The sequence below is a fragment of the Poecilia latipinna genome, unplaced genomic scaffold, assembly GCF_001443285.1.
Source record: "Poecilia latipinna isolate Pla-1442-1.1 unplaced genomic scaffold, P_latipinna-1.0 Scaffold1310, whole genome shotgun sequence".
In the NCBI taxonomy this organism is placed as follows: Eukaryota; Metazoa; Chordata; class Actinopteri; order Cyprinodontiformes; family Poeciliidae; genus Poecilia; species Poecilia latipinna.
Genome location: NW_015113926.1, coordinates 91573 through 113247, shown reverse-complemented (window position 1 = coordinate 113247; position 21675 = coordinate 91573). Strand labels below are relative to the sequence as shown.

The following is a 21675-nucleotide window of genomic DNA, read 5'->3' as shown; positions in this document are numbered from 1 at the left end:
TCTCCTACAGCTATTTTTGGTTCAGTTTTGACTTATTGCCTTGATGTAACTTTTAATTACTGTGATGCTGTGGGTTTATTCCTCTTCTAAAGATCTTGGGAACATCAGAATGCATTGCTTTATAAAGTATCAGAAGATTTGAAAGAATGATCTGACACTTTTTCCTTCCACTCAACTTTCTACGAATATGCTTGCATACAGCCAGCTTCTTTAGCGATGCTAAAAAATGTAAAAAATCTTGCAGACTTAAAGGAGTGGCTATATTAGATCGGGAAGCACACGATGCTGCGTCTTAAATTTCATTTTCATTAAACACCAAAACATTTCTGTTAATTCAATGCAAACTCAGACCTGCTGGGTTTCTCTGCAGCTCAGTCGGAAAACATCTGAGAATTTCAGCTTTCAAGTCTTTCACATATTCTCATCTGGATTTATGTCTGGACTTTGACTAGGTCATTGTAACACATGAATCTGCTTTGATCTAAATTTAGCTCCATCCAGCTTCCCATCGAATGTCAAAGCTGCAGCTGTTGCACCTCTGACACTTTTTCCTTCCACTCAACTTTCTACGAATATGCTTGGATACAGCTCTCGATGACGCTTCAATTCGACAAGGCCTACAGTAAATGTCATCTAAATGTCAAATAATAAAATGATCTTACAGACAGAGCAGCAGCTGCAGGAAGCAAAAAGCACACAGAGAAATTTCTTAAATTTCATTTTTATTAAACATTGAAACATTTCAGGACATTTGGTCCTGAACTAAAAACTGAAATGAAACAGAGGCTCGACATGTTAAAAATGAAAAGTTCTACAGATTCTTCCTTCTCCTGTCGATGGATTTATACTGAACAAACTAGAGACATGTTTATCCATACGATGTGCAACAAAACGAACAAACCCTGAGCCCCAAACACTGATTCAGAAACTTGTTCAGACTGACCAGGAACTGCAGCTCAAACAGTCTGAGGCTGACGAGCGTCATAAATAAAATCCAGTTTCTCATCATTCCCGTATTTTCACAAACTGAACCTGAAACAAGAAAGTTTCAGGAAAATGAACCACAACAAGAAAAAAACTAAAATTTAAAGGAAAAGGACACAAAAAAATAAAACCAGGAGCTGGATGAGGATGCCTGCCGGGTTGCCATGGCGACATCAGGCAGGCTTGGTGGTGCTGTTGTAGACGAGCGTGTCCTGCTCCGACAGCGCCGCGTGGGCGGGGCCCGCCGACCGGCTGGGGGCCTTCCTGCGCCTCCGCAGGTAGCAGTACCCCACGATGACCAGCAGGGCCAAGACGCACACCGCCAGAATCACAGCCAGAGCGACGGAGCCTGGAGGACAAGACAGCGAGGTCACTTCCTGTCAGTAAGCAGGAAGGCGCCAGAGCGCGCGCTACGCTATTATTCAACAAACATTTCTCACCCCGGCGCTTTACGACCGTTCTGAGGAGGGAACAAAAGCACCAGACAAAATCTAAGAACGCTCCCTCTGCAAACCCTGGGCGGGAGGCTAATGCTAATGCTAGCATCGGATGAACAGATGACTCTGGAGCCAACTCCGCTGATGAAGGCGACCACCGAGGCATCCGGTTAAAACACGAGTGAAGCCTGATTTATGATGCTTCCACTAGGAAGACCAGATATTTTACAAATTTTGTGCTGCAAAAGTTTGGAATGGAGAAACGTCAAAGATAAACCAAGCTTCAGACACACCTCTGTGAGACACGCCCCTCTAAGCCACGCCCCCTTTGGTGCTACAATTTCAGCATCTGCCCGACCCCAGATTAGGATGGATGAACAGATGGATGGTGGTTGGATGACGGTTGGATGTCTCCTCTGGTCAGAGCAGCTTCCTCCTCATACTGTCTCCACGAACCAATCAGAAGTCTCGTAGAGGTCAAGGTGTTGATGGATTTTATTTGGGGGTATCAGAGTCCAATAAACGGACGCTGCTTTGTAAAAAGCTCGCCATGTTTGTTGTTTATCAGATAAAAGGTCAGTAAACATCCAGAACCTGAACCTGTCGGGGTCAGGCGCTTTGTAACGCTGGTGAACGTACCTGAGTCAGCAGTTTTTTCATCATCAGACCCGAAACGATCAAACATCCCTCTGGAAAACATGTTCCTCTCTGCAGAAACAGAAACGGAGAGCTCAGGTTTCCTGTAGGAGCTTCAGACCCCGAGGAGGTAAAACGTGTTTCATTAAAAACGTTCCAACTGAGGCCGGAGTCTGGACGCTCTGAAAACCTGTCAACATATCAGTGTCTGGAATCGGTCTATCAATAATTATTGATTTTAGTTTTAAATATCTGACATACTGCCAAACCTTTCCTGTTTTAGCCTCAGTTTTCCCTCCATGCTGCCATTTATATTTTTACGAGGAACGGTGGTGAAACCTGAAACTGCTGCTGCGCAAGTTACTCAACAGGTTGTTGCTAGGTAACCAATGAATGAGTGAGTTGCTAGGTAACCAATGAATGAGTGAGTTGCTAGGTAACCAAAGAATACCACCAACCCAGCTGAGCTGGTGATGAGCGGTTCAGAGGCTAAAGCTTTTCCTCATCCTACATCTCCCAGAATGCTGTGCGGTTTTGGATCAGATTGTAAGTGAAACGATTGAATATTCCATCAGACATATTATATATGGATATTGATCATGTGTCTAATGGGATACATATAGTTATTGATTGGTTGTCCAGGCCCAGCTGGACCGCATTAAGGCTGGATGATCTACCTACAGCTCAGCCTTTCTCCTGGTCAACGTTAGCTGGAAAAAGTTAGCATCTGTCAGTTCCTCTACAGGTTTCCAGAGCCACAGGGTTCTTGTTTTAGCTGGAGACCGGTTCTGGTTCTGTTGGGTTTCTAACCATCTATCTGAGCTGACAGTCAAAGGTTTCTTGTTGACAGAAAGAGAACATTAGCTTGAACTCCTTCAGTCCAACAGTTTCTCAGACCAGACGCTCTCTGGCAGAGTGTGGAGGTTCTTCAAGGCTGACTCTTCGTCTCGCATCGCAACCCGACCAACACCTGCTGATGTTCCTCTAAAGCCCAGCGTTGATCAACTCTTCACCTGTTACGCCGTCGCAGGTCTCGCTGCAATCATTCTCGTCCTGAAAGTTGTTCCCGTTTTCGTCGCAGCCACCGTAGATGAAGCGTAAGCACTTCCTGTCTTTAGGGTTGTAGTACCAGCGGTGGAAGTGTGCCCGACACGGGCCGGTACGAGGAGGCTCCACGCACTGAGCTGCGGAGAACCAAACGGAGCTGGGTCAGAGTCCAACCCACTTTCTCCTGGAGGACTGATCACCATGGCAACCGGAGGAGAAACTCACCCTGGAGGTCGCTGACGTTGACGCTCAGCAGGCGGTTGAAGGTCCGGCTCACTAGAGAAGACAAGGAGGATCATTTCTTTAGCTGCCATGTTTCCAGGATTCAACTCAGAACTTAGCTACGCCAACATTGTATTTAGTGGCAGCTAATGCTAATGCGCTAACTTCAACAATGTTGATAGCCACAATATGTCACAAAGACCAAGTTTTGTAGTTCTCACAGTCGATGACTAAAACCTCCTGCAGCTCCAGGCCTGAGGGTCTCCTGTAACTTATAGATGTGTCTCTACTTCAACACACCGGAGTCAGATACTGAGTCGTTAGCAGGACTCTGGAGAACCTGACTGCACTGAGGAGGAGATTCAGCTGCTGGATCCAGGTGTGATGGACCAGGGAGACATTAAGAGCTGCAGGACTCGGACCTCCAGGACCAGGACTGCCCACCCCTGAACTACACTAATGTTTCATTAGGAGAAGCTAAACGCATTAGCAAAAGCGCTCAATTAAAAATAGTTTGCTCTGTTAGTGGTGCATTAGCGGATTAGCATATGTTCTCCATCAGCTACGTTCCTCCAGTCCAAACTGGGAGAACGTAGCTGAACTCTAGCGCTGAGGGACGGTTCTGATAGCCTGTAATAAACTGCAGACTCAGCTAATCCAGACGGTCAGATGGTTTTCTTTAGCCCGTTTATCCTGATGATTACCTTTTCATTGTGCAGCGTGTCTGAAGCAGCCTCATTGAAAGGCCTCCAGAAGAAATCCGATCAGATTCAAGCTAAACTGAAATGGCCTTCAGACTCAGTAAATGACTTGATCTCATCCCAGTTTGCCCAACTGTCCCTCCAGATGCTGAACATTTTTAACTTTGTTTTGCTTTAATGTCAAATACGACACAGAGGTCTCCTGTATTTATGAAGCAATGCTGCACATTTCTCCAGTAAAGTCAGAACTGGTGGATAAACTGATCTTGTGTGTGATTACATTTGCTGCAGAGCTTTTCATCAGAGCCGTCGCTGCATTGGCTCACGCCGTCACACTCCAGAGCCCGGTCCAAACAGCAGCCGTCATCACAGGTCAGCTGATTGGGGCGGCACTGTGAGCCGCACTCCTCTGCGCACACACACACACACACACACACACACACACTTAGACCAAACCCTCCCACAGTAAGCTGATATGAAGAGTTGAGTAGTGAGACTCACTATGGAGGTTTACAGTGATGCTCCTTTCTGAGGAAACTGAGGACAAAAGAACACAGATTGTGTCACCAGGAGCTGGTTTGTGTCATCAACATCAAAGGTGTGTGTGTGTGTGTGTGTGTGTGTGTGTGTTACCTGTGACTCCTCTGCAGGCTGACATACACTCTGTGTTAAACAGGAAGTTGTTCTTGTTGGGTAAACAGCCTCCGTAGATAAACTTCTCACAGCGGCGCGTCGTCGTGTTGTAAAACCACCGAGGGAACGCTGCGCGGCACGGGCCGGTCTTCGGCGGAACCAGGCAGTACACTGAGGGAGAGCATGACATCACTTCCTGTGAGTGGCTTCAAACATGACCCAGATTAAACAGCAAGCCGCTGAGCAGCTGGTGTAAACACGAACCCACAGCAGGGCGTGGTGAAGGAGTGCTGCGGTGTTGACCTCCTGGTAACCATGGAGACGCTAAGTGTTTCACAGCCAGGACCGCGGCTGTCACGAAGCCGGGACCACTCAGAACCAGGACCAATACTCCATCAAACAGTTTGACAAAACTCAGCTAAACTGCTAAACTAAAACGATTGTCAGATCAGAGAGCCGACCTGGCAGAGCAGGTTCTGCTGAGCAGGCCGTGTGAAACTGTGTGTGTGTGTGTGTGTGTAAATAACCAGTCCAGCCAGTTTGACGAGAGGCGTCGATCATCAGCATGAAAACTGGGATTCAGTTCACCAAACATTAGCACAACAAATGCAACAAATGCACTGATTCACTTTTCACTGCAACTAAAAGCTGCAAATTATAAAATAGTTTTAAATCAGTGAAAAACTTTAACTGTCAGCATCTGAACCAAGAGTTCAGAAACCAGTTAAATCAAGTATTTATGTCAATATATTATTAAAATGCAACTTTACTGTCAGGAAATCCTAACAGTCAACAGTTAGTGGATCCACAACAGGAAGTTTACCAGTTAAACCAATAACCGACTGGGAGCAGATCCCTCAGAAACCAAAGGGAGGTGACCAGAACAGTTAGTAGATCCCTGAATGAGTCACCTGACTGGAGGTTTCTCCTTAAAGCTTTCCACTGATGAGTGGATCCTTCAAAGAACCAATGGAAATAAAGAAACCACTCAAAACTGGTGCATAAAGATTCCTTAAACGATGAATCTGGATTCATTAAATGTTTCACTGCCGGCTAGTAGAACCCAACAGAAGAGACTAAGTCTTGAAATGGCCAATCAGAAGTTAGTAGATCCCTAAAGTTTTACCGGTCAAACTTTAAGGGACCGACAGGCAGTGGATCCCTTAAACCGCCTGCAGGTTTCAGACGTTTCCCTTCAGTGCAGCTGGTTTTAACTGACGGTTGGTTGACAGGTATTTACTGAGCAGCGAAGCATCAAAAACATGCAGAGCGCCGCGGCGATGGGAGCAGGGCAGGAAATCAGCGTCTAAACAATGAACAGATGGGAAGAGATCCATTACACCAGGCCGGCCCAGCGGATTCGTCCTCCACACCTGGAGTAAGACACGCCTCAAGTAATCCACCAACAGGCAGCAGGATCATAAAGTTTACACCTTAACCCAGCGGTGCCCAAAGTGGGTCCTGGAGGCCCGGCATCTCTCCCTGGTGGTAGAAACAACCTTTCAGCTTGTCAATGTTCCTCTTAGATCTTCTAATGAGCCACCATTGGATCCAGGTGCGTTAAACCAGGGAGAGGATGCCGGGCCTCCAGGACCCACCTTGGACACCCCTGCCTTAAACCATCAACTAGAAGTCAGGAGATCCATCAGAAAAGCAACAAACTTTGTGAAAAGCTGACAAAGTTCAGTTCAAAGTTCAACCAACAGGAAGTAGATCCTGTTAGAAATGAATCGATCCCTCCAGGTCAGAACTGACTGAGAAGATTCCTTAAAAGTTTCCCACCTGGCAGCAGATCGCTTCAACACTCGACTGACCGGGAGACGACCCGTCAGCAAAACCCTGAGCCGATTCATGACCAACTTTAACTTTATGAATAAACTGTTAGATCCTTCAGAGGAACGATCTGAAAACAGACGTCATGCTAAGCAATCTGTCCAGTTACCGGCAAACCGATCATGTGCATCAAACATCAGCAGCAAGGCCTACATTTCCCATGAGCACTCACAGCTGGACAGCTCTGGGGTGAGGACCATGATGGTGACCGTGTCATGGCCGCTCTTCCCCTTGGAGTCTGTGACGGTCAGCTTCAAGACGTAGGAGCCCGGCTGCAGGTTGGAGAGCCTCACCTGGTCGTCATGGTTGGTTTTCTGCAGGAAGTCAGAGGAAAACGGGAGAACTTAACGGGCCGGTCAGCGGAGAGACAGGAAAACGCTCTGATGGATGGAGAGACGCGACTACGACCTCAGAGGAGACGGAGCACAAAATAATTATACGCAAGTAAAAGTAAAAAGCATCCGTCCAAAAAATTAACCTATTAAATTATCTATCATTTAATATTTAAAAATCACATCATCAGACGGACCAAAAGTGGAAATGTTGGCATTTCAAGAATGAAAATGACAAAAATTAACATAAGTGACAAAATAAAATGTTTCCAAATCAGTTTCTTTGAATAAAACAAACTTCAGAAACTGCAGCTGTGTGTCTGTCTGGTGAGGTTTTGGTTGAAACACGTTTGTTTTTCATTCAGCGGGAAGAAAATCCAGAAATGTTACTAAAATAAGAGCAGAAATACTTCATGATAAAATGACCCAAGCAAAAGTAAAAGGACAAAGTGGATTTTTTCAAAAAAAGTTACTCAAGTAAATGTAACTGAGTAAAAGTAACTAGTTCCTACCCAACTCTGAGCTCATGCCTGTTCAGACTGGACTCTGGGATGAATCGGGCCAGCCTGAACTCCCAGCAGCTCTAAATGGTTTGCTTTGACGTTCTACTGACCACCTGAGGACCAGGTGAAGCCCCGCCCCCTGCAGGTGTTACCTCCAGCTTCAGGCTGTGGTCTCCGCTCTGCAGAGTCCACTTGTAGTCAGAGATCTTAGCGTGGTGAAGCGGTATGCTCTCGGAGCCGTTGAGCGTCACGTTCTCTCCGGGCTGCAGGACGACGTCAGGGCCGGCGTTGGCGATGGGCGGAGCCAGCTCACCTGGGAAACAGCAGATCTGTTTACGACACGACACTGAAACAGCGTTTCCTCCGGAACAAACACTTTGACTCATTTTCTTATCAGAGCATTTCAGATGAATGTCCTCCTTGTTAAAGGGACAGTTCCACTCAGTGTCTTCACTTTATCAAACTTGAAAAAGAAACACATTAGCAATTTGACAATTGATTCAAGATGAAAACTATGATGGCTGCAAGCGCCGAAAACCATTGAAAAAAAACCCCATGAATGATGCAAACTCCAAAACACACAAAACAAATGCAACAGAAAACTTCTGCAAACACAAGAAATGGAAGCAAAGCAAAACAAAACAAAAGCAACAGAAAATATGAAACGCTGCAAACTTTCTCTACAAAACGGAGGTCCTCCAGACCACTAGGGGGAGTCTGGAGGAGCTTTTATATACACAAATATGCCGCTTTCATGAAATATTGAAAAAGGCATTAAGTGTAGTGTGCCTTTTCCATCTTTCTTTTGAATATTCTGCCTTTACTGAAGGTCTGGTGTCATGTGATTTGGTGGCCGACTCCCTCTAGTGGCCTGGAGGACTTCCTTTTTCTAGAGCAAGTTTGGAGCATTTCAGATTTGCTCATTTTCATTTTCCTCTTTTTTTCCATTTCCTGTGTCTGCAGTGTTTTTATGTTTGCGCCCGTCATCAACAGTAGAAAATTCACAGAACGGGGAAATAAACGCCAATGAGACGGCAGCCAAGAAATTTCAAATTCACAAAACTATTTATCGTTGCAATTCAGCATTACAGACCATCAAGAACAAACAACATGCAGTGTTAGCCAAGGAAAGAAAAACCTTTTAATCAGCATCCTGTCACAAGGACACAACTTATTCCCAATTCTTGGTCTTAATCTACATAAATAATCTCAAAGATAACGCCGACTCCAGCAGGCGAACAGCAATTGAGACTCACATCTTCAGGAACGGAGATGAAATCAGCAAGCCTCTGATCCCAGACTTGAAACAACCGTCGTCCTTCAGTTTATTATCTTTCTTACAAAACGTTTTCAGCTGATAAACTCCTTGGAGAACATTTCAAATTCCAGCTGCTGGTGTCAAAACCATTTTATACACCTAAATTCTCTTGGATTGACTTTAAACAGAAAAACTGTGCCATCTTGAGATTTGCAAAGTGGTGACAGTGACTGTGAATAAGGCTCTCTGCCCAGGGCAGAAAGCAGCCAGGGGCATCACAAGCACGCTGTGGTTCTTAAAGTCATCCATCTGTTACGCAAGAAGTTTTCCTGTGGATGTTTACTTGTGGAGGACTGGGCGATAGTCAAGCAGATGTTGGTTTTCCGAGTCTGTCTCTTTAAAACTCAGTCTGACGTGTGAAAACAACAAAAACATAACAATTAAAGGCAGATCTCTGACTCATATAAGCTGTTTCAGTTTCATAAAAAGTTTTAAAAGACAATTATTGATTGACAAAGTAAGATAATTTAAAGAAATTAGATCTGGATCAATCGTTCTGCTGAATTAAAACTGTCCTGCATTTCTCTCTGGTGATTTGTTGCTATTGATTAGGTATTGATTGGTGTTTGCGCCCTCACCTGGTGCCTCCAGGTATCTCTGGTACGTGCTCCTCCTAATGTAGCTCTTGTATCCGGCCTGGTTCACAAACCGACACACAAAACGATTTTTATGGACGCAGTCAAACAGGACGCACGTGCGCGTGTCCTGCGTTTCCTCGTCGCGCGGCTCCAGCAGCGCCAGGTTGCAGCGTGGGTCCTTGCAGCACTGCGTCTCGCACTCCTCATCCACGGACACGGCCTGCGTGTCCAGCAGAGCGGCGCCGTCCTCCACCGCGTCCTTCGCGTCCAGAACGAAGTTCTCACTGCCGGAGACGAACGCGTCGCCGCCGCTTTCGCATTGTTCTGCCGCGCCGCGCCGCGCGCCGCGGAGCAGAACCAGCAGCAGCAGAGAGGAAGTACAGAACCGGAACATTTCGGTCAGCTCGAAACTGACGAGGAAAATGGAGAAGAGTCCGCCTCAGTCCGACAGAAAGGGAACGTTTGAGCCGCTCCTCAGCGCGCGCTGCTTTGGTGTGTCTCACCTGTTGCCTGACAGGAAGACAAAACACACAGCAGGCCAATGAGGTGACGCGCCTCTGACGTCACTCAGGTGTGGCCCACAGAAAGCAGAGGACAGGTTTCAGGGAGAGGAGCAGAAAAAATTGGTGGCACTGCAGAAATGGATCCCACTGTGAGCGATTCCTGTTTTCACCACAAACCTGGAGAGAAAATCACAACATTTAATGTTTTAAAGAAGGAAGAGGATAAATCTACACATTGGCAAGTTTTATCTCCTGTGACTACAAACGGATAAGCTGATTTCAATTTTTTTTTTTTGACTGGTTCATCCAAAGTCACAACAAATAGATATGCGTTGATTTTATTCCTATATATATTTGAAAATACTTATGTCAGTTTGTTATCTTTCAGAGGGTTCTGAGGAGAACATCTAACCTAAACAAATAAAAATACATTAAAAAAAAACTTTATTTGATTTTTTGTTTAGGTTTTATCTTATTTTGTATTATTAATGTTAATTTATTCTTGTTCTTTTATTTCTTCTTCAACAAAATAATTATAAAAAGAATAATTATAATTGGAATAATACTAATAATACCTCTAATAATAACTCTATTATTATTATTATTAATTATTACTATTATTATTATTAGTAGTAGTTTCTCTAGCCCTTTTTTCATATATTGAAAATTCTACTCACTGACATAAGTTAATTATGACTGTTGATAACGGCAAGTTCTAAGGAAAATATTGGAACAGCTTGAGACCAGTATAATAGCAATATTAAAGGGTAAAAAGATCAAAGTATTGCCAAAAAAATGAGTTAAAACAGAATATTTATGGTGCAGTACAAGTTATAGCCAGTAGGGGCGGTGCAACACCCTGGGACCGATCATATGCGCCAGAGGAAGCCAGCGAGAGGCTGTGACGAGAGCGGGTTGTTTGAATCTTGTTTTGGTCTTCTTCATAACACTTCCGGTAAGAAAAACGTGTTTTATTATTGTTCTGTAATTAATACTTGAAGCAAAACGTGAATCCTTTCTTCGCTGGTGTTCACAGTAAGCATTTATGAGTCTAACGGTTCGTTCGAACGATTTTTATCCACGTCTCTGACGTTTTCAGCCGAATTACTGACAGTAAGAACGCCAACATTTGTGACGCTAAACCTAAATACGGCCTAATACAAGCCCTTGATCAAATTCGGCTCAGAATAAACAACAACCACAAAGTGATGATTTCCATAAAATCGGACGGCTGAATCCCAAATCCAAGATAGTGGAATAAACTGGTAGTTTCCAGACAGTGGCGCAACTGCACATTATTCAGGTGGATGCGAAAACATAAATCGGCGCCCCCCCAGGCGACGCTACGTGGAGTGTAAAACTCGCTACATGTACCTCGTTATGTGCGAGAGGTGAAGGAGCGTGAGGCGCTGAACTGTATGGGAAAACATAATCGGCGCGTCGCCCCCTCCAGACGGGGTTTTGGCGCCCCCTCTGGTGCTGCGCCCCTATGCGTTGCATACGCTGCATACCCACCTTTTGCGCCTCTGTTTCCAGATACCCTGGTTTAATTAAGCCTGGGCTTAATTCCACAAAAGCAGAAGCACATAAGTTACCATGGTAATTTATCCCGTGCAGCTGTCCTGCTCCATGCCAGGCTAAGTTAATCCTGGTCCCTTCAGCGCCCAGTCAGCGTCATAACGATCAGAAGCCAATATGTTCCGTTTTCTTACCTGTCTTTTTTAACATTATGGCTTAAAATATCCCTGAATCATGTTGGCAGTTGTATTATTATTTTAACATTATGTGCATTGTTACTGTTCGATTATGTTTCTGAAAACTGCTGTTCTAATAACGTTTACAACCTAAATTAACTTTAGTTTTGGCACATTATTAAACAAATGCACAGTTTAAGTCACAATATTTCAGACTTGTACTTATTTACGTCATAAACATACCTTGTGTGTCTATCAAGAGGGCTGCCAAAAGCTACATACATTTTATCTCCGTCACAACTTATCTTATCTCTTTAGTTTGCCGTTGAGCTGCTTTTGCGCTAACCGTTACGCGGGAAGTTGCCCCTTCAGAATAAAAGCATGACAACTCAAACAGGAGGTTTGCCATAGTTAGAAATAATTAAAGGTGATAGGCGATTTTTATGGTTTCTCTTGCAGAATTGACTTGTTTTTTTTTTAGATAATTATTGCACAAATGGCTTGTAAATTATTTATTTTATTTTTTTACATCATCACTTGAATATTCAACTAATTTTGAGATGAGAAGGCTAATTTTCTTTAACAATTATGAGCTTGTTGATAGTTATTGATTCTTTGTTTCTGATCGATGCAGGTGCAGAGATGGAAGGATTGTCCGTCAGCTCTCTGTAAGTGAAATCTGTAAAGCTAAAGCAGAGCAGCTTTATAATGTTTTTTCAAACTAAATAAAATATTACAGTTTACTAACTGATTTAAAGATTCAGTTGAACTTTAAGTATTATAGATTATAAATCAAATTATTTGTATATTTCTGTTGATTCTGGTTAATAAAAAACAGCAAAATTAAAATTTTTACAGTATTACACATCACTAAAAATTATATATTTTAAAAATTAAAATAATTTATAGTCTTAAGAGTCATGAAGAAGACAGTTGTCACATGTTTGGCAAGAATTTTAAACCAACCTCTAATGGTAATAATTAAAGAAACTGGCAATATTTCAACAAATTATTGGAAAGTTGAGTGGAAGGAAAAACTCACACAAACAGGAATATTTGGTTTTAATCAACTATTAAAACAAATATTAAAATAAACACTTAAAATGTGATATTCCGGGTGTAATATATGCACAAATTGTTAAAAGAAATGATCTGTTTGATGGCTACAGGTCAGCCAATCAGAGCACGGTGCAGGTGAACATGGGGGCGGGGCTTCATGATGGGGGCGTGGCCAGCCAGTGGAGCCCTTACTGTAAAGAGGACCTGATGAGAGGAGGGGAGGAGCTGTGCTTCGAGGAGCTGCGGGCTGAAAGATACAACCAGCAGAAACAGAAGGAGATGGAAGGTGCGTTCGCTGTCCTAATGATGCCTTCACTGCCTGTGGGAAACGAGAGTTGGCGCTTCAGTTTCAGCTTCTGGTTGCTTCCTGCAGAGAAGATGCGACACCTGAAGGAGCAGCAGGAGCAGCTGAGTCAGGAGCTGGAGGAGAAGAAGAGGCTGCTGCTCAGAAAGTCCCAACAGGTGGGTTCTGACCCGGTTCTGGTTCTGCTCACTGACTATGACCATGGACTCACAGTTCTCTTTCTCCTGTCAGATCAGCAACGTGGATCAACCTGCTGCTGCTCCCTTCAAAATACTGGATGAGTCTGGTTCCGAAGAGTCCGTCAGGTAACCAACTATAACCGGATCAGAACTGGACCGGAACCAGAACTCCCCCATCTCACCATCTGACTGTTGTTCTGCAGGAAGTCGGAGCCATCCTCAGACGAGCTGCCAGACGACGTCTTCCTGCGACCCGATGAGAAGGGACTGTGTGTGAGGGTCCAGTTTCCAACCCGACCCGACCAGAACCACCAGCAGAACCGGCCACCAGGTGACCAGAACCTGAGCGCTGGAGCAGGAGATGCTTCTAAAATGATCCGGATTTTATTTTCCTGATCTTATGACTCTCATAATTTTCTGACTTCATTAATTTCATTAAAACTTAATTTAATATTACGAGAATAACGAAAAAATTCTAAATATTATGATAAAAAATTGTATCATAATATTTTGACTTTATTCTCATGATAGTAGAACTTTTTTATTTTTTAAATTTAAACTGTATTTTCTTAATATTACTTTTAAAAAGTCATAATATTACAATAATAAAGTCTGTTATTAAAAAAATTATAATATTTTGGCTTTATGCTTGTAAAATTGCAACTTTATTCTCAGATTATTACAAATTTATCTTGTAATATAAAACCAAAAATGATTAGCTTGTTTCCAATACTCCGTCGTAGAATTCAACTGTTCAGCACAAAACATGCCGAAGATACTCTGATTGTTCTGCTGAGGCAGCAAAGGAAAAATGTTTTATGAATAATGAAAATACACAACCTGACAGACGTGTCACTTACAATATAAAGTAAGAAAAATAACAAGAAGTAAAATAAAGAAGTTGCTGAAATTTTGATGATTTAACCTCAAAATTCTCCTGAAACTTCCTGGTTTTCAATCATTTTCTTTAAATTCTGTTAAACTCAAAGGATTCATGGTTTGATTTTCCCTCCATCAGATCAGGCTGGTGGTTCTTATGTGTTCGGTTTGCTGACGCCTGTCTGATCTCAGGTCAGCCGAGTCGGACCGAGCGGGACCTCCGGGCCGAGCGGGACCTCCGGGCCGAGCGGGAGCTCCGGGCCGAGCAGGACCTCCGGACCGAGCGGGACCTCCGGACCGAGCGGGACCTCCGGACCGAGCGGGACCCGGATTCCCAGGAAAGCGTCTCTCAACCCAAAAAGCAGCTGAGCCCCATAGAGGAGATCAGTGTGGAAGCCGCATCCCTCACTTCTCCTGGAGAACTGTCCGGGGGGAACTTCAGTCCACTGGACCAGAACCAGAAGCTGGACCAGAACCAGGAGCAGGAGCAGAACCAGGAGCAGGACCAGGACCAGGAGCAGAACCAGGACCAGGAGAAGAACCAGGACCAGAACCAGGAGACTCTCAGTCAGTCTCATGGTACGGAAGGTTCCAGGTTCCTGAATTAGAAAATGAAACGGATGTTCGTTTTGTGAGTGGGTTCTGCAGAAACGGTTCTGTTCTGGAGTTCTGATTTGTGTTCCAGCTGTAGATCCCTGCGACCCAGAAGTCCGTCGACAGCTGTTGGATCTTTTTGACATCACTTCCTCTGCAAACCTTCATTCGGAGCAGCGCCCCCTACCTGCTGTTGAGGAGTGCAGCCTTCTGGACCTCGGTATTATTCTGAACTTAGGTTCTGGATCGTTAACTCCAGATTGGGATTTTTAATTTGTAGCGATTACAGCTGAGCAGGACCTTAAAGGCCGACCTGAGGAGTTCCTCAGGGACGAGTCCTCAGTCCCTCTGCTCTCTACTGGTTCACAGTTTAGACCAGAAGTTTACATTCACCGTTTTTCCACTTTCTGAAGTTAAATCAGACCAAACTTCAGTTAGAACGTCCAAAATTATTTTAACTCCTAAAAAACTTAAGAACATTTTTTTGAAGATTTTTAGAAACTTCTTTTTCAAATTATAGAAGTTTACATACATCTGGTCACTATCGGAGTAATTTACGTTCAAACTGTATGACTTGGCTCAAACACTTCTGGGTTTTGTTCACAAGCTGCTGATATTTTCACTGGCAATTGGTTCAATACCTGTGGATGTATCTTAAGTAAACTGGGTTAATTTACCAGAGTAAACTGGTTTTTGTACCAGTTAAGGTTAATCTTTTTTTCCAACTAGGCCTGTCATGATAACAATAAATTACTGCATGATAAACTATTAATTTATCACACGGTTAATTGATTTATTGGTTATTGTGACAGACTTTCTGTTTGCATGTTAAATCTGCAGGTTTCAGTTTTTCTTTCTTTTTGTGAAAACTAGTTTTCCTCAGATTACACACAAACCAAAACAAACATTTCTCTGTTTTAATCGATTCTCTGGCTGCTACAAATCAGAAAATATTTTTTCTAAACTCACTTATGATGCTGAAGTTCGGAAAACGTGGAAAACCCCAGAAAATGTTTTCTTCCATGTTGAACTAAAACTCTTCAGCCTGGAGGTGGAAACAAGCCGGAGCTGCAGGTTCATCCTGACTCAGCAGCCATGTTTTCCCCAAACAGACCCTCAGCAGGTCTGCCTCCAGCTGACGACGTTTAGCCTCAGAAAGATGAAAACATCTTGAGTCATGTGACACCGGGCCTGGAATTAAAGGAAATCAGCTTTACTTTGCTTTGTCCACTAGGGGGAGACACATTCTTCATTGAAAGCAGACTTCTGGACAGACACAGCGTCTCCATCTTCAGAGCAGCTGCAGATAATCAGTCTGTGTTTATAAAGGCGAGTCTTCCTGGTTCTGATGGGCCCAGCTGGCCGCCTACTGCCTGCTGGTCACGTGACTGACTGATGCTTCCTGCTGCAGGTGGAGCGCTGCTCGGCCCCCTGGGATTTCTACCTGTTCACCCGCCTGAAGGAGAACTCGCCGTCTGCTGACAGAGCTGCTCTGATCAGCTGCTTCCTGTTTGAGGACGGCTGCGTCACCGTCTACACGCCGCCCGCAGACCACCAGCTCACTGTGAGACCAGTCAGTCAGATTCAGTCTGATCTCTGGTTTCCAGCTGGAACAACTGAATCTGTTCTGACTCTAGATCTATAACTCTAGATCCTCCCTCTTTAGGTCCAAAGATCATAACTTCAGTGTCTGTTCAGCTGGAAAACATTTTGTCTCCCCTACATTGACTTGTCCTCAGGATCTGCTCAGTGCTTTAATGGGTTTAACTTTATTCTCATAATATTAAGTCATACATTGATGTAAAAATCAATATTATGATTTGGTTAACTATCACCTTTATTTTGCATCCCATGATTCTTTAAAGAAGTCATGATATTACAAAAATAAAGTCAGAATATTACAGGAATAAAATGCTACAATGAATGTTTTTCTCAAAATGTTTTGGCTTGAACGGGTTCAGAGTCGCCTGCGACGCACAGCTGTGCATCATGTGCGTTGTCATGGTAACGCTTCCCTGTGCATCATGTGCGTTGTCATGGTAACTCTTCCCTGTGCGTCATGTGCGTTGTCATGGTAACTCGTCAGTTTTCCCGGTAACCTGGTGTGTTCTGTGGTCAGGTTGTGGCGGACTGCGGCCCGGATCTGGCGCGTGTCGGCGTGACAGCCGTCAGGCTGCTGGAGCTGGTGCTGCAGCTGCACGGCTGCAGCCTGCTGCATGCGGGGCTGCAGCCCGGCGTGCTGGCCTCCTGCGGCGCCGCGGCGAACCAGGACTGGCTCTTCCCCCTGGACTGGTCGTCCTCGCTGGACCTGGATCTGCAGAAAGACGTCCGGTCCGTCCAGCAGATCCCGTCCGCTCAGGGCTACATCAGGTTGGGTCTGCTGCAGCCCGCCGACCCGCCTCACACCGTAAGCACGCCTTCGTCACGTTAACGGCCCCCAGCTCAGAACGGGTCAGTTTCACCGGGTCTGTTCCGTGTCCTGGCAGGTGGACCTGGTGGGCGTGGCTGAAACCATCTACTTCCTGTTGACCAACAGCGAGATGAAACCAGAGAGACACGGCAGCAGCTGGACACTGAAGCAGTACGGTGGAGTCCGACCCGGTTACCGACATGTAGAACAGAAACACTCAGATACAGCTGGTGGAGCCCAGTAGGAACCACAGGAAACTGGGTTTATTACTGCTGGAGTTCTCATTTTCATCCACCAGGTCCGTTTACCCGTTTCAGGACCAGAACCCCTCAGTTCTGTAAATTACCTTGAGAAATGATGAGATTTGGTTACATAAAAACAGGCTTTAATGCTGAAAAATGATCAAGTGTTACAAGCCATACATGTCATAGAAATGGATCAGAACCAGAGTTGCACTGGGCTCACCTGATGGATGGAACCAGGTGAGGTGAAGAAGTTTAGCTTCTATTCCCAGTCTGTTCCCTCCCTGAAGGCTGATCAGTCTGTCTATGTGTGACTGACATAAACATGGTTATGTCAGCTGCAGTGTGTAAGCAGAGGAAAACACAGAATCCACAGCATTACACTGGGTGAACTGGTTTTATCTACCACAGTAAACTGGTTTATCAGAGGCAGTTTAAATGACTGCCTCTGAGTTTAACACTGAAGGTTTAAAATGTGGCTGATTCCTTTTCTTTCTGCTGCAGCGACGTCTTCACGTCGACCTGGCGAAGGTTTTTCGGTTTGCTGCTGAACGCCGGCGGTCGCTCGTCCATCTCCATCCTGTCGGAGCTGAAGGACCAGCTTTCTGAGCTTTACCTGTGAAGCACCTGGGTTACATGTCGTCTGTTTAATATTTGGTTTCATTAATAAATAAAACACTATTTGTTGCAGCCGCTCTTTGGTTTATTCATTTGATCATGGAACCAGCAGGGGGCGCTGTAGGTAGAAAAATATTTTCCTGTCAATAGAGATTATTCTCAGACATTTCTGAAAAAAACTCTACATTTTTTTTTTTTTTTTCCAAATAAATTTCTGACAACAATCTCAAAATTTCTGAGGTTTTCAGAGATAAAAAAAAATTTCACTTCTGGCAAAATTTTAACTTTTTTTAACAGAAATTTCTTTTTTTTTTAGAACATTTCTAATATTTATTTCAAAATTTGAGCGTTTTTATAGAAAACTTTTGAATTTTCAAACTTAAAATTTTTCTTCTAAATAGTTGAAAATCTCTGATTAAACTCAAAATTTCTGAGTTTTTGCTAGCAAATTTTCAGCTGTTTGAAACTCATTTTTTAAATTGACTTTTCAGACTCCGAAATGTTCTAATCTTTTCTAGAAATTAATCTAAAAGTTTTGTTTTACTAGCAAAATTTCAACTTCTGAAATTCAAATGTTTTTTCTAGAAAATTTGTTTTTTTAGCTATTGGAAAAAAATTAACTCAGAAATTTCCAATTTTTTTTCTAAAAAAAATTCTGAGATAAATCTGAAAATTTCTCAGGTTTTGACTTTTTGAAACTCAGAAATTTCCATAATTTTTCTGGAAAGTTTCTGAGATTAATCCTTTTTATTTAACACACTGGATAGTTTTCAGATATTTTATAACTGAGTGAACTATAAAGATTCATGTGAATTGAATTATTTAATAAGTTTAAAGCTTCAGTCCAACATTATTCGTCCATCTGTATAAAGATGCGTTGAGCTGAAAATCCGTCCAGAGCGCTGAGGTTCGGAGCGTTAGGCGGGGACCTGTGGGCGGTTCGGGCTGTTGAGTCACGTCCTGCTGGGCCCGGAGGGAGAACCGGGCATGCTGCTGCCTGCACCGACCGGAGGGAGCCTCCTCTTTGTTTCTTCACCCCGCCTGAGGCCGCGGGGCCCGCCGCTCCTTGCGCCTCATCCTGGGCTTCAGATCGGCACAAACTGCCGCTTCCTATCACGAACTGGGCCGGTGGGCTTCAGAGGGTCTGACCTGACACTTCCTTCTTCCACTAAATTTTAAATAATAAAAATAAAAGTCACGGAGTTCCTCCAGTCTGTCCCTGATCTGCAGGCTCCGCCCACTTACCTGGGACAAGGTGAGACAGGGAGATGTGGGGGAGGAGAGAGAGGAGCAGCGGAGAGAGGCAGAGCGCGCGGCAGGATCTGGACCCACCTGGACTCTACGGCCAGGTAAATACAACGGAGGCGGAACCGGATCCGGGTCACAGTTCTGCGGTTCCGACTCAAACGGATCCTCAGAACCGTTCAGCTCTTTGTTTTCAAGAGAAAAACAGTTTTTAGTTCATCCTGTTGGTTCTCAGCAGAACCTTGACAGAACATCTGGAGCTGAGAGCGGTCAGAGCCGGAACCGGATCTGGTTCGAACCCCGTCCCGCCCGGATGTGCTGCTGTAAACTGATCCGCATGAATGAACGGCTGCTAACTGATCTGAGAGCAGCTCCAGGTCTGACCTGGTTCATGATCCAGTTGAGCAACCGGTCGGGTCTCCAGAGCTCTGAGGTTCTGCTCTGCCAGCCCAGCTGCAGTGTTTTTCTGCTGGGGTTCTAACGCGGTTCTGATGGTTCTGGTTCGGCCCAGAGACGGGCCTGCAGATGTCGGGTCTCTAATGCCACCGCTGCTGCAGCATCCGCTAAACTTTCTCAATATTTTCTGCACAAACTCGTTTGTTTTGTTTTTCATGCTGCTCGTGGCGCCCCCTGTTGGTCACTGGTGGAATGCTTTGGCTTAATGAACAAACAATATCGATATTTTCCAACCGATTCGTTTGATTATTACTGACCATAAATCTTAGTTAATTAAGGCAGTAAATGATCATAAATTGACACATTATTGTTATTTGGAGATTTTATTTGCATTAGTTTTGGTTCTGATCCCAGTTTAGACCAGTTGGCTCGGACAGAGACAGATTATGACCTTTAATTGAACTAACCCGACACTAAACCTCTGGCTGGTAATAGGTATTATTAAGGTCATGTAGTTTGTAACATGAACAGATTCTGGAAAGCTGGTTTGGATCAGTGGTTGTCTGACGGTTTGGGAATTATTACTTTGTCTGTAGCTTTTGAATGATTCCTGGACTTTTTTTGGGAGTTCTGGATCTCCAGCGGTCACTGGGTGAGACGGAGTACCACCTGGACCAGGCTTTAGATCGATTCTGATCAGTTCTGGATCAGTTTCAGACTTTCTTTGCCATGTTTCTGTCTGCTTTTAACTGATTTCTTACTTTAATGTTTGGGTTTTAAACAGCAGGTTAGCTCCATGGTACGTAGAAAAAAGGGATTAAATATCTGACAAAAACAGAGAAATGTTGAGATAATTCTCACAAATTTTCTAGAAAAACATGGAAATATATGAGATTCAAAAGTTGAAAATTCTCAAATGTTGAAACAGAAAAATGTCCAAAAGTCAAACATCTTTTACTTTTGAAACTCTGATGTTTCCATGTATTTTTTTCTAGTAAATCTCTGATTTATCTCAATTTTGAGAGAAGTTTTTTTTTTTTTTGGTGGAAATGTACTCCTGATTTTATATCAGTCCAAATACGCCGTTGGGAATCTGGATCAACATTTGAACAGTTTCAATAAAGACTCATTATTTATTCCAACATGTTCACATCTAACTTTAGGCCCGTTTTAATCAATTTTTGTGCATATCTGAGTTGTAAAAATAACTTGAGGCAGAGTTTGTTGAGAGTGAGTCCAGTTTGGTCTGAAATCTTCTTTTTCCAATCCTGTTTTTAAAAAACATGAAACTTCCTGCTCTGGAGACTCATTTCTTCTTCAAGCTGTAGAGAACATCTAACTTCATATTTAAGCTCTAATAAGGAGCCCAAATAACGGATAGAGTCACCTGACCACGTGTTTTCAGTCATGCCACTGGAGGGCGCTCTCACTGCGCAGTCACTGGTTCCAGTCTGATTTCCAGGCTGGTTTCCAGTCAGAGGCAGGAGCTGTCTGGTCATGTAGAGTTAGATTCCTCTGGTATGTTGGTGAGTCACACCCTGAAAACACACACACCCCACACACACCCCACACACACCTGGTGAGCAGGTAACCAGCTGATCCTCTGTATCCTGCAGGCAAACAAGCAGCATCGGTTCATTAACGCTCCGCTGGAGAAGAAAGATGAGGGGAAGTGAAACATGCTCTTGTTTTGATCAGAAATAACAAATAAATCCCAAATTTTATGACTAAGCGACCAATAGCCGAAGCTGATTTAGGATAAGATAAACTCAACAAAACTAGCCAGAAATTAGACATAAACCGTAACAAGGTTATCACATTAATGTTAAAGCAGAAAAAATATTAAATATTGAAATATTTTCAGTTTTTTAAATAATTATATTGCTGTAAGTTTTACAAGTTCTCTATCATAATTTATGTCTTTGCATTTTTATCTTTTGAACCTGCAGAATCTCAAATTCACCACAAAGAGAGTAACAGAAATCATTTAAATTGGTTTTTAGCCATTTAGGTATAAAACGGTGAAAGCTGCTGTTCTGAAAGAAATGAGCCGTTTTCCTGCAGCGTTTTGCTGTTGCAGATGAAAACCAACGTGGCAGGTGTGACAAAAACAGAATGATCTGAGCAATTTAAAAATACTCCACCAGAACATACTGTCACTTATGATCAGGAAGTTTCTGATGTTCTGGAAGCTGCTGTTCATCATGTTTTAAAATACAGAAATAACTCTCAGCCGTTCTCATTCTGACAGTTCAGAGAAGTTGCCGCCGGTGCTGAATGGAGCCGCCATGTCCAGTTCTGTTATTATTAGCTGTGTCCGAATTCAGG

The 21675-nt window shown here is 43.7% G+C and overlaps 3 protein-coding genes and 2 long non-coding RNA genes across 11 annotated transcripts in view; 2 read left to right on the top strand and 3 right to left on the bottom strand.

The window, feature by feature from the left end:
- Window positions 1-11900, bottom strand: part of LOC106961533 (kunitz-type protease inhibitor 1-like) — a 16749-nt gene extending 4849 nt beyond the window's left edge. The window contains exons 1-11 of one of the 2 annotated variants that reach the window (XM_015055322.1): window positions 11665-11890; window positions 9225-9904; window positions 7481-7641; window positions 6666-6807; window positions 4661-4831; window positions 4529-4564; window positions 4308-4436; window positions 3330-3380; window positions 3071-3241; window positions 2061-2129; window positions 706-1333 (exon numbers count right to left, since the gene is read on the bottom strand). In XM_015055322.1, coding sequence (XP_014910808.1) covers window positions 1158-1333; window positions 2061-2129; window positions 3071-3241; window positions 3330-3380; window positions 4308-4436; window positions 4529-4564; window positions 4661-4831; window positions 6666-6807; window positions 7481-7641; window positions 9225-9618 — 1500 coding nt within the window. In that variant the 5' untranslated portion in view covers window positions 9619-9904; window positions 11665-11890 and the 3' untranslated portion in view covers window positions 706-1157. Of the gene's footprint in view, window positions 1-705; window positions 1334-2060; window positions 2130-3070; window positions 3242-3329; window positions 3381-4307; window positions 4437-4528; window positions 4565-4660; window positions 4832-6665; window positions 6808-7480; window positions 7642-9224; window positions 9905-11664 lie in introns of those variants that run through there. The other variant, XM_015055323.1, reaches the window with a different exon arrangement.
- On the top strand, window positions 10351-17781 carry bub1ba (BUB1 mitotic checkpoint serine/threonine kinase Ba). 3 transcript variants are annotated; one of them, XM_015055320.1, is made up of 14 exons: window positions 10351-10682; window positions 12056-12089; window positions 12591-12766; window positions 12854-12942; window positions 13016-13089; window positions 13167-13294; window positions 14035-14298; window positions 14389-14421; window positions 14528-14656; window positions 15671-15765; window positions 15848-16000; window positions 16556-16843; window positions 16923-17017; window positions 17590-17781. In XM_015055320.1, the coding sequence occupies exons 1-14, from the start codon at window positions 10601-10603 to the stop codon at window positions 17708-17710; spliced, it is 1761 nt and encodes a 586-aa protein (XP_014910806.1). In that variant the 5' UTR covers window positions 10351-10600; the 3' UTR covers window positions 17711-17781. The 3 variants fall into 3 exon arrangements, with proteins under 3 accessions (XP_014910806.1, XP_014910805.1, XP_014910804.1); XM_015055319.1 differs by having other exon boundaries at window positions 14035-14421; window positions 17593-17781; XM_015055318.1 differs by having other exon boundaries at window positions 14035-14421.
- On the bottom strand, window positions 17618-21647 carry LOC106961535 (uncharacterized). Its single transcript, XR_001427790.1, has 3 exons — window positions 21492-21647; window positions 20924-20996; window positions 17618-17704 (listed from the first exon to the last, which is right to left on the bottom strand). It is a non-coding gene; the product is annotated as an uncharacterized LOC106961535 (long non-coding RNA).
- Window positions 18516-19044, bottom strand: LOC106961534 (uncharacterized). Its single transcript, XR_001427789.1, has 2 exons — window positions 18952-19044; window positions 18516-18874 (listed from the first exon to the last, which is right to left on the bottom strand). It is a non-coding gene; the product is annotated as an uncharacterized LOC106961534 (long non-coding RNA).
- Window positions 18886-21675, top strand: part of LOC106961530 (serine/threonine-protein kinase PAK 6-like) — a 16268-nt gene continuing 13478 nt past the window's right edge. For all 4 annotated transcript variants that reach the window (XR_001427788.1, XM_015055317.1, XM_015055316.1 and 1 more), the window contains exon 1: window positions 18886-19055. The gene's annotated coding sequence lies outside the window, so the exon portion shown is untranslated. The remainder of the gene's footprint in view (window positions 19056-21675) is intronic.